General features: G+C 45.1%; 1 protein-coding gene across 6 annotated transcripts in view; it reads right to left on the bottom strand.

Annotated features, from left to right (window-relative positions):
• Positions 1-12,428, bottom strand: part of LOC309795262 (uncharacterized protein) — a 20,624-nt gene extending 8,196 nt beyond the window's left edge. The window contains exons 1-6 of one of the 6 annotated variants that reach the window (XM_082607463.1): positions 12,068-12,428; positions 8,948-9,029; positions 2,729-2,826; positions 2,001-2,163; positions 1,842-1,914; positions 116-162 (exon numbers count right to left, since the gene is read on the bottom strand). In XM_082607463.1, coding sequence (XP_082463589.1) covers positions 116-130 — 15 coding nt within the window. In that variant the 5' untranslated portion in view covers positions 131-162; positions 1,842-1,914; positions 2,001-2,163; ... (1 more) ...; positions 8,948-9,029; positions 12,068-12,428. The other 5 variants (XM_082607464.1, XM_082607462.1, XM_082607467.1 and 2 more) reach the window with 5 other exon arrangements.

Genomic DNA, 12,428 nt, shown 5'->3' with positions numbered 1-12,428 from the left:
TTTTCCAAATGCCTACTGTTCTCTTTAACCTTTCCCAAGAAAGAGAAATAGGATGTGTCTTATCACTGAGAAATGAGGTGACAGGTTAACACCTAGAAGGGCAAGCCCAACTCACCTTGAACTTGGTCATTTTGTCCTCCTCCTTCTGGGGACGTGCTGAGTCTTGGGCAGGCACAACAGGGGAAGGAGAAAACAGCCGTCAAGAGTCTGGCCCAGGGTGTCACTGACCCATATGGCTGCTTACTGTGAAGCAGCAACACTGCTGCTTCCTCAGGGTGGCCTGATGAGCAAGGCCTGGGCTGGATTCCAGAGGCTGCCCACCCGCTCAGCCAAGAGCCCCTGGGCAGTGAACGAGCCACCCAACCACACACAGTGGCCCTCACACACGGTCGTGTGGCTCTCAGGGTATGATTCTGATTCTGGGGAGGGCGGAAATTGAGAGTAAAGTACCCAGGTTAAGAGAGTAATTTCTGGGGCCAAACGTCTAGGTTCATGAAACTGTGATGTATTAGCTGTGAAATCTTAGACAAATTATTCGTATCTCTGTGCTTCAATTCTTCCATCTGTAAAAACTGAGGGATTAACAATGGCTATCTCACAGGATAGTTGTAAGAATTAAATAAGTAGGCAGAAAGTTCAAAGAACACTTTCAGGGCACCTTATTTCTCAGTAGCAGCAGAAAGCAGGTAATATTCAGTAACATAAAACCTGTCCTCACCAATAGCTATAATGGAGCCTTAAAAGGCTGTTGCTTTGTTGTATGAAAATCACCTTTAACCTCTGCAATATCTGTTATTCTCTCTTGGTTTGTCATATTTAAGTTGATGCTTTTGCAGTAATATTTAAGATTACATTGATTATTTGTTTTCCTGTGTAAAATATACATCACATAAAATTTTCCATTTTAACCATTTTTTAGGTGTAGAGTTCATTAGGTGCGTTCATATTGTTGTGAATCATCACCACTAACCATCTCCACAACTTTTTCACCATCCCAAACTGAAACTCTGTACCTATTAAACACTAACTCTCCCCATTCCCCTTCCTCTCGGTCCCGGGTAACCACTATTCTATTTTCTCTATGAATCTGATATTGTGGATGACAGCTTTTTCAAAGATGTAAGACCTTGACAATTCTTTTTCTTCTTTGTGGTACGCGGGCCTCTCACTGTTGCGGCCTCTCCTGTTGCGGAGCACAGGCTCCGGATGCGCAGGCTTCAGCAGCCATGGCTCACGGGCCCAGCCACCCCGCGGCATGTGGGATCTTCCTGGACCAGGGCACGAACCCGCGTCCCCTGCATCGGCAGGCGGACTCTCAACCACTGCGCCACCAGGGAAGCCCCAGACCTTGAAAATTCGACTTTGTAAACAGTAGGGCCTTAAAAACACTCTTATCATGGAGATGAAGAAAAATGAACAGAATCCTGTGATTTAACAGTAAGTTCGTCAACATGCCACTTAACAAGCTAATCATAGTAATGATGAAAACAACAAAAACGGCAATGTTTTTTTTTTTTTTTTTTTTTTTTTGTTTGTTTGTTTGTTTTGCTGTACGCGGGCCTCTCACTGTTGTGGCCTCTCCCGTTGCGGAGCACAGGCTCCGGACGCACAGGCTCAGCGGCCATGGCTCACGGGCCCAGCCGCTCCGCGGCATATGGGATCCTCCCAGACCGGGGCACGAACCCGTATCCCCTGCATCGGCAGGCGGACTCTCAACCACTGCGCCACCAGGGAGGCCCCAAAAAACGGCAATGTTTAACATTACATAAGCACTAAGTACGTGTTAGGGACCTTGAGAAGCACTTGGCATGCATTGTTCCACTAAGGTACCTCCCACACACCTGTGAAGAAGCTAAGGGTGTACTAGCCGTGTGACTCCAGTCTGATCACCTCCACCTCTGTGCCTCTCCTCAACTATAACAAGGAGAGAAAAAAAAAAAGAATGTCAGTCCTAGGGTTACTGTGGTGGATGAATGAGCTAAATGCCCTTGGCATTGTACCTGGTATTTTACGAAGTTCTCAATAAATGATGACGATGACGACTGTTGTTCCCACGTAACAGATGAGGAAGCCGAGGCTTGGTGAAGTCAAGGGGCAGGGGTGGAACCTGAATCCAGCTCTCACAAAGAAGCCAGTCTTCTAGATCTTGTCTCTCTGCTGCTTCTAAAGAAAAAAATAAACAGATGGGAGTCTGAGGTCTCATGAAAAGAGAAATGAGAGCTTGAGAGCTAGGGATAAAAGACTGACATAGAAACAGGGAGAGGACTCTGAAGCCAGAGGATCTGCTTGAAGGAGATGAGAACAGGGTTGGGAAGGGTGTAGGCTCTGGAATCAGACCCCCAGTATTTGAATCCTGGCACCTCCAACTTGTTACTACTTAGTCCCAGGGTCTGATCTATAAATTAGGGATGGTTATAATAATAATAATTATTATTATTATTATTATACAATATATTATAATTATATATTATATAGATATATAGTATAATATATTTATATAAAATATAATTATATATAATATAGTAATATAATTATAATAATACCAACCTCACAGGAAGGTTAGTCAGTCTAAGTGACTCTACATAAAACATGTGGAACAGTATCTGGCAGCTTAAACATTCACTAGGGCTGCTTTACATGAAATAGTCAAGGAAGCTCTTCCTTGGGGTGGCTGCAACCGCACACGGCTTGATGAGCAGACATGGGCAGGATTCCAGATGCCACTTACGCCTTCAACGGAGAGCTCCGGTGCGATGAATGACCCGCCCAACCACACACAGTGGCCCTAATACAAGTTCTCGTAGCTGTCAGAGTATGATTCTGATTCTGGGGAGTGTGCAAATTGAGAGTAAGATATCCAGATTAAGAGATTAGTATTAGTTAATTACTGGTTCATTAATTACTTATTAGTTTATTATTATTAGCTAGTCCTACTCCAGATAGTCCTACTCCTGTATGGAAAAGGGCAGTGTAAAACTTTCCAATCTTAGAAGAGATATCCTTTCAGGATTTGTAATTCACCTTGTTCTGACTCTATATTTGTCCAGTGACTTCTGCTCAGTAAGAAGCGCTTTACAGGGAGATCTTTCCACTACCTCTGTGGAAAGGGGATAATCAGTAAATCACTGTCTGTTTTGGGATTAATACTAACTCAGCTTTACATCCCAAGCACCTAAAGCAGTGCCTGTAACACAGTGATCACTTAGCAGTCAGTGTCAATGTCAGTGTCCTGACACATGAGCCCCCCCATCCAGGTTCATTCCAGCAGAGGCACGTAAAAAGACTAGACTAGTTGGTCAAAGGTCTCTTTGAGAGGCAAAATTCTGAGGCTGGTCCCACTTGGGAGGATTGGGAGAGCGGGGGTTTTATTTCCAAGTTTTTCTTCTAGGTCTTCCACAATATTTGCAAGATCAAGGTCATCTTTGGAAGGAAAAGGGCCTCTGGATTTTTAATACTATCTTAGGAAAGTGCTTCCCACCCTTCAAAGTCAATGTCTAAAGAGACTCCTGTTACAAAATCCACAGAGTGTGTCCATCAAAACACTGAGAACGACAACTATTTAATTGCCTGAATGATTAGCACTAGACAGGATAACTTGTTAACTCTTCATTAAAAAATGAGTGTATGAATTCAATGAACATTTATGGAAATCAGACTAAAAGATACGACTACTCAAGTTCACAGTCTAGTGATTAGGAAACCAGCAATCACCCTGCACATTGCTAAGTACCAGGGTAGTGAACTGGGTACTTTAGAAGCACAAGTTATGGGCCTTGGGGTCCACACTTGTTTGGAGCAGGTTCTACGTCAGCGTGGCTTGAGCTGAGCCCTGGAGGATGACTGAGTTCTATTGGCCAGAGAAAAGCAGAATCTCTGAAAAACCTCAAGAGAACAAATGTTACGACTGTAAGTGAACACAAACAAGAGGCAGAAAAAGCTGGGCAGGAAGGCAGGATTCAAACCATAATGACGGGTGCCCCAGTTTATCGGCAAGTCAGCAGGAAAGCAGCAAAGGAAGGGAGAGTCAGAAGATTCCTTCGGTGTTGGAAACAGATCACTCTCCTAGCAAATGGGGGATCTGAGGGGGAAGGGGCTGGGGCCAGAGAGACTGTTACCAGGGCCGCACCAAGAACCACGTCCTTTATCTGAATGTCACCTCCTCAGACAGTTCCTCCCTACAGAGAATCCCTACTGACATCCCAACACTTCTGACCCCCCCATCCCTGCTTAATTCTTTTCTCTTTAGCACGTATGACTCTTTAACATCCTACTAGGTATTCTGCTCATTTATATTCATCACATCTGTCCTGTAGGGAGTTTTGTTTCTTGCTGTGTCCCCAACACCTAGGACGCTGCCACAGGCGCTTGCCAGGAACTCAACAAAGATTCACAGAATGACTGCTGGAACGAAGAACTGAAAGATGCACCATGTAGATAAGGGCCTCGTGATTTACCTCCCGAATCATTCATTCAAAATATAATTACTGAGAGCCTGCTCTGTGCCAGCCAAGGAGCCTAGATGTGAAAGATACAGCAGTGAACAAAGCAGGCAAAGACCTTGATCTCATGGAGCTGACTGCATAATGGGGTACCAGAGCAGTAACACACTGATACAGTGAGAGATGCTTTTAAGAAGAATAAGGCAGGGTAAAGGTATAGGAAGAGATGGAAGGAGGGGCTGGTACAGAATAAGTTGTTGTCATGGAAGGCTTCTCTCACCTTTGAGCAGAGACCTGAACTAAGGCAGACAGAACCATGCAGGTATCTGATATCTGAAGGACAAGTAATTTAGCCAGAGGGAAACAGAAAATATTTTTGTTAAAAAGTCCTGAGTCAGTTCTCACTACCAGTGTGTCTCAAATTTTAATGTTCCATGAATCAACCGGGCGGGGACCCTGCCAAGATAGAGGGTCCTCTGTCTCACCCCCAGAAATTCTAAGTCAGGAGGTCAAGGATGGGGACGAAGAATCTACATTTCTACTAAGATGCCAGGTGATGATACTGTTGGTCCCTGGATCACAATTTGAGTAGCATCAGTCAAAAACAGCCCTCTTGGGACTTCCCTGGTGGAGCAGTGGTTAAGAATCCTCCTGCCAATACAGGGTACACGGGTTCGAGTCATGGTCCGGGAAGATCCCACATGCCGAGGAGCAACTAAGCCCATGCGCTACAACTACTGAGCCTGTGCTCTAAAGCCCGCAAGCCACAACTACTAAGCCTGCGTGCCACAACTACTGAGCCTGCGCTCTAGAGCCCGCGAGCCACAACTTCTGAGCCTGCGTGCCACAACTACTGAGCCTGCGCGCCTACAGCCCATGCTGCACAACATGAGAAACCACTGCAATGAGAAGCCCACACACCACAGAGTAGCCCCCGCTTGCCACAACTAGAGAAAGCCCGCACGCAGCAACGAAGACCCAACACAGCCAAAAATAAATAAATAAATAAATAAATTTATTTTTAAAAAGCTCAGACCTTATCCAAAACTAATTAAATCAGAATCTGTGGAGGTGGGCTGCTGATATCTGCATTTTTGCCCCCCTCCCACCATCCCAGGCTATGATTTCATGGTCCAGTCAGGACACTGCACCAGGCAATGAACCCCAGGCAAGATGACACCAAGGCCCATGCCCTTGACCAATATGCAGTGGTTCTCAAACTCTGGTGTGCATCTCTGTTGTAAGGCCTAAATTTCAAGTGCTACCAAGACATCTCTGAGCCTCACAGGGCCCAGAAGGCCTAGCCGTGAGTTCCTGTGCTCTCTCCAGATATGGCCCTTTCCCCTGGGAAGAGGTGCCCCATCCAGCTAGTTCCCCTATGGATTAACCATGTTTTTAGATTCTGTATTAGCTGTTTGACATCTGTGATTACTAACCTCTTCCTAAGTCTGTTGAATCACAAGGCCAGACTGTCGACCACAGTTCTTTACACATTCCCCACAAGCAAGTTTTCGAGGGCACAAGAGGGTCATAATATAATCCGCCCAGTCACTGCCCTCTGACCTGCCCGTTCTCACATAGTGCCCAACAGGGGATGTCTCCACCTAGTTCCTTCCCGCTACTACAGTCACAGAGGCACGGTCCTCTCTCCCTGCTCCCTGACCCCTGCATGTGACAGGGTTCATGTGGCCCTCGGTGGCATGCTGTGTCTCTTGTTCCTGGGGGACTTGTAAGTACTAAAAACCTTCTTTCTCAGTCACCTCTCCACGCTGTCATTCGGTCACCTTTATAAATGAAGACCTGACACAATTCACTCCATCAGCTGGACCAGCCTCACCCACTGAGTCCTCAGCCTAACAGGTTTCATCTCTGTGCCAGCTGCGAAATTGTTCAAAGAAGCCTATCACGTCCTCCTGCCGGAAGCAAGGTCACCCTACCCTCTCTTCACTACCGAGCCTGCCTCCCAGAGCCCCCGCTGCTTCATTCTAGTCCCGAGTGCAGCCCTGGGTGGCCCGGCATAGCAGGCAGCGTCCTCCTCCCACAGGCTGTGAGTATGTGACAAATAAACTGCCGCCAATATCAGTTGGCCAGTGTGGCCATCTCATACTGTTTATGACAAGGATTTCTCCTTCCTAAACCAGGTGAACAGGAAGTGCCTGGAACAGCATCAGAATCATCCAGAGAGCTAATAAAGAACACAGAAGCCTAGACTCATTGAAGTAGTAAAAGGACTGGGTCTTTATTTTTAACCAGGTTCCCCAGGTGATTCTAATAGGACCAAAGTCTGGGAACCACTGCACTATTCTATTCTGCCTCTCAAGGAGTTATCCGAGCTGCCCAAGAATAGCCGGGCAGCCCAGGGTAGGGCTAGGCCTGGCACTCAGGCTTCCTGATGACCAGCTCCCTGCTCCTCTCCATTGTAAGATGACCTTGGAGGTCTAAGAGGCAAGAGTAACTTGTAAACGCCCCCTGGACGCAAATCCTCAGAGGGAAAAGGGAGGCTTCCATTTAAACCAGTGCTGTCCAACAGAAATATAATGCAAGCTACATGGGTAATTTAAATGTTTCTAGCAGCTACATTAAAAATGTAAAAAGAAGTGAGCTTAATTTTTTTCTTTTTTTTTTTTTGCGGTACGCGGGCCTCTCACTGTTGTGGCCTCTCCCGTTGCGGAGCACAGGCTCCAGACGCGCAGGCTCAGCGGCCATGGCTCACGGGCCCAGCTGCTCCACGGCATGTGGGATCCTCCCGGACCGGGGCACGAACCCGTGTCCCCTGCATCGGCAGGCGGACTCTCAACCACTGCAGCACCAGGGAAGCCCAAGAAGTGAGCTTAATTTTAACAATATATTTTATTTAACCCAACATATCCAAAATATTACTACAATATAAAAATTATTGAGATCTTTTACATTCTTTTTTAGTGCTTGAAATCTCTTGTGTGTCTGACACTTACAGGACATCTCAGCACCAGCCACATCTCAAGAGCTCAATAGTCTCATGTGGCCAATGGCTACGATACTGGCTGGTGCAGACTTAGGCCTTTTTAAAGCAACAGAGACCATATAATCATCCCCCAGGGACTCACTAGGTTCAAAAGACAGCCAACTATGTTAGTTGTAAGTTTCAACAATGATTATTACTGAAACTATTCATTTTTGTTCAACTGTATGGTAGAACTGAAGTATTAAAAGAATAAGGTAGGGGAGAAAAGAATACCCTAAAATATGCTTTGCCCTTTTAATAACTCACTGCATTTTTCATATTGCATACTCCCCTGTAATAAATAAAGGACAACTCTAGTCTGTAATATATAGAGGAGGTACTATGTGCCAGGCACTATTTCAAGCACTTTCCATATCATATCCCCTTTAATCTTCACAAAAACTTTAGGAGGTAGGCATTAATTTTGTGGTAGGTATTAATATTGTGACATAAGAAAACTTAGGCACAGACAAGTCAGTTGCCCGAGGTCATCCAGTCACAAAGTGCTGGAGCCATGTTTCAAACCCAGCGGCTGAGGTTTGATCCTGGCTCTGCCCCTTGCTGACTGTGCAACCAGGTCATTTATTCAATTGTCTGCAACTGTTTCTTCCCTTTATTTATTTATTCATTTATTTATTTATTTGGCCATGCCTCACAGCTTGTGGGATCTTAGTTCCCCGACCAGGGATTGAACCCATGCCCTCAGCAGTGGAAGTGTAGAGTCCTAACCACCAGACTGCCAGGGAATTCCCTGCTTCTTCCTTTTAAAAATGAGAGTAATGATAGCATTGTGATGAAAGAAAAATGAGTCAGTGCACGTACAGCACTGGAAATTCACTGAGTCACAAAAGGTGCCCAACAAATGTCAGCTATTCTCATCATCTCTATCATGTTCCCTACATATTAAACAAAAAAACTGAATATTAACATCGATTGGAAAACAAACTTATGGTTACCAAAGGGGAAGGGGGGGAAAAATTAGGAGTTTGGGATAAATATATTCATGCTACTATGTATAAAATATATCACCAACAAGGACCTACTGTACAGCTCAGGGAACTATACTCAGTTTCTAGTAATAACCTAAAATGGAAAAGAATATGAAAAAGAATATATACATATATGTATAACTGAATAACCTTGCTGTACACCAGAAACTAACACAACATTGTATATCAACTATACTTCAATTAAAAAAAAAAAGATGGATTCTTTTTAAATGTATATATACACACATGTATAACTGAATCACTGTGCTGTACACCTGAAACTAACATGACACTGTAAATCGACCATACTTCAATTTTTTAAAAGAATTCGTTGCCAAGGAAACTTGTTTTAGAGCATGATACTAGGCATGCTCATACATTAACTTTTGAACGCTCCGAAAAAGTTGGTGGATTCTACATCTCCCCAAAAGTAAGTGAGGTATCAGACAAGGCATATGGTTATAGACTGTCGTTCTATTTTTGTACTCTAATCACAGGCTGTAGCCCTTTTGGGCAGCTGCATGAATCACACTTACTGAACAACCCCTCTCTGCCGACCCCGTGCTGGGCACTCCGAGAAGAATATAACCGCATCCATGAATCAGAGGACCCTGCAGCCTAACAGGAGAGAGAGATGAAACTGAGAGTTACATGCCCTGTGGCAAGTGCAACTCCAACGGAGCAAAGGAAATTCATCATTTTCCTTTCATAACTGCAACTCTTTCTAACTTTCTCATATAAATAACATTCTCCTAGTTGCCATGTGTGAAAATCTTAGAGTTGCTGTTAATACCTGTTATGGGCTGAATTGTGGTCCCCCGCCCAGCCCCAAACTCATATGTTAAACTCCTAATCTCCAGGACCTCAGAATGTGATTGTATTTGGAGATGGGCATTTAAAGAGGTGACTAAGTTAAAATGAGGTCATTAGGGTGGGCCCTAAATCAATCTGACTGGTGTCCTTCTAAGAGGAAATTTGGACACAAACAGGGACAGCAGGGGCATGCACACACACACAAAGGAAAGACCGGGAGGACACAGCAAGAAGGCGGCCATCTACAAGCCAAGGAGAGAGGCCTCAGAAGAAACGAAACCTGCTGATACCTTGATCTTGGACTCCCAGCTCCAGAACTGTAAGAAAATTAATTTCTGTTGTTTAAGCCACTCAGGCTGTAATAGTTTGTTCCAGCAGCCTTAGCAAACTAATACAATCTCCCCTCCCTTGGTCTTCGTATATAAACGACTTATAATAATTAATTTTTTACTAACTCAGCATCTGGGTTTGCTTTAAAATACTCAATGGGAAAAATGTGTGCGTGGGGAGAGGGAGATGCAACAAGATTAGTAAGGACTGAAGCAGGGTGACTGTTACACAGAAATTCATTATATTGATATTATACTTCGGGTCGTCTGGCAATTTCCAGAATTAAGAGTTAAGGATATGGGGCTTCCCTGGTGGCACAGTGGTTAAGAATCTGCCTGCCAATGCAGGGGACCCGGGTTTGAGCCCTGGTCCGCGAAGATCGCACATGTCACGGAGAAACTAAGCCCGTGAGCCACAACTACTGAGTCTGCGCTCTACAGCCTACGAGCCACAACTACTGAGCCCGCGTGCCACAACTACTGAAGCCCGTGCGCCTAGAGCCCATGCTCCACAATAAGAGAAGCCACCGCAATGGGAAGCCCACGAACCGCAACTAGAGAAAGCCTGCACACAGCAATGAAGACCCAACACAGCCAAAAATAAATAAAATAAATTTACAAAAAAAAGTTAAGATATGAATAATCTGATAACAATTTTGCATAATGTAAATACACACGGAAAAACTGACAAACAGAAATGCACTGAAATGTTAATAATCATCTATATCCTATATGTCTATGTCCTATATATGTCATACATATCCTATAACGTTATAATATATACATCTATGTTGGTAATTCTTAATGTTTTTCATTACATCATATCTCTACATTTTCTGAATTCTCTAAAATGAATGTGCATTTCTTCTATAATCGGAATATAAATATAAATATTATTTAAAATAAGATTAAATGAGAATGCTTTCAATTTTTTTTAATGTATTTACTTTTATTATTTATTTTATTTTCGGCTGCGTTGGGTCTTCGTTGCTGCGCATGGGCTTTCTCTAGTTGCGGCGAGCAGGGGATACTCTTCATTGCGGTGTGCGGGTTTCTCATTGCGGTGGCTTCTCCTGTTGCACAGCACGGGCTCTAGGCACACAGGCTCAGTAGTTGTGGCTCGCGGGCTCTAGAGCGCAGGCTCAGTAGTCGTGGTGCATGGGCTTAGTTGCTCCACAGCATGTGGGATCCTCCCGGACCAGGGCTCAAACCCGTGTCCTCTGCATTGGTAGGCGGATTCGTAACCACTGCGCCACCAGGGAAGCCCTCAAATTTTTATAAAGACACCCAAACTCACTAACCCTGCTTTCAAATCCTCTACAATAAAATTCCAACCTACCTCCACAACTTGATGCCAAATGCCTCCTCTGCAGCCAGTTTCCTATGGTTGAATATTTCGATAGACTGTTTTTCTATTTTGTTTCCTAATTCCAATTTTGGGATTTTAAACTAGGGGACCAAGGATATAAGGAACGCAAGCCCTAGACTCAAATCCCACTGCTCTTAAGTAACGTATGCTCTATCTCCATTTCCTCATCTGTAAAATAGAGGTAATAAAAGTATTCACTTCATAGGGCCTTGTGAAGGTTAAATGCACTAATTTTTATAAAGCCCTTAGGATGAGACTTAGGCCTCAATGTTTAACTATTTTGATTACCACTCATGCCCTATACACGATCTACATATTTTCACAATTATTTAACAGTAACTGAACGCTTTTGTAGCAGAAATATTTACTAATGAATAAAATACCTTTTACCACTGGAACAGAAAAGGAAGACGCTAAGTCCTGCCACGGTGGGGCTCTGCTACCAGAAGCCCTGGGCTCACTCCTCTCTTTTCTACAGCCCCCCTTTTCAGATACCAGGGCAGGAGAAGGAAAGGAGGCTGGGAGACACAACGACTTTGTGGTCCTGGGAAAACTACAGCGGGTATCTGTGGGTGACCCACTTTTTCTTTAAAAACGGGTCAGAAGTCGTCCAGGCACAGCCTCCTTTCCGGCAGGGATCAGAAAGAACAGCCAGTAGCACTTCGAGGAGCTTCCACCAAAAGCGATGCTTTTCTGATTATCATATCATTAACATTAACAGCTGACACCTTGCCACACGCCTGATCTGTCCCAAACATTGATCTTGTATAAGGCAGGTACTCGTAATATCCCTTTTTACAGAAAAGAAAACCAAGGCACAGAAAGATTAAATTCTCATCCAACCTTATGTCACTAGGAAGTAACAGAGTGTGTGGAAGGAAGGTGCTGGGGGCAGGCGGGTTGGACGACAAGGAGCCCGGAGACAAACTGCCGATTTCAGTCCGCCTACAATCCGAGGACTTGAGAACCGCCGCAAACGCAGAGAATCGGGCGAGGGGAAGGCAAGCGGCCGCCCCCGCCCCTCCACCCCGCCCTCTGCAGCAGGTCGAGGCTTTTCTGCCCTGTGACCGAGGACCGAGGCCGGCTGATCCCAGGACCAGATCAGAAAAGTTAAAAGAAATCGCAGGCTCCCAAAGATCACTCACCTCCCTGAGAGAACCGAAGGCCGCAATCGCAACCTCCTGAAGCGGAAATACCTCCGACTACGCTGAGCTCCTGGACTACATTTCCCAGCATCCCCGAGAGGAACAAGAGCCGCTGCCCCGTCCCCCGGGGCGAAAGTGCCGACTCCAACATCGACGGCCTGAATCGAATTTCCCAGAATCCACGAAAGGAGCGGCTTCGTATTCTCGCCCTCCGGTATCCGAAATGCCTCCAAACACGCACAGCACTGGATTGTACTCTCCTATTTCTCCAGCGGCGCGATGAACACATCGGCGCTTTCCTGGAGCGGAAGTGTCCCAATCGCAGGAAGCGTCGAGACTACACGTCCCAGAATCCTCTGTA

The sequence above is a fragment of the Mesoplodon mirus genome (assembly GCF_964341445.2).
Source record: "Mesoplodon mirus genome assembly, chromosome: 19".
NCBI lineage: Eukaryota > Metazoa > Chordata > Mammalia > Artiodactyla > Ziphiidae > Mesoplodon > Mesoplodon mirus.
The sequence above is the reverse complement of the archived record's forward strand: the minus strand, read 5'-3'. Positions and strand labels throughout refer to the sequence as shown.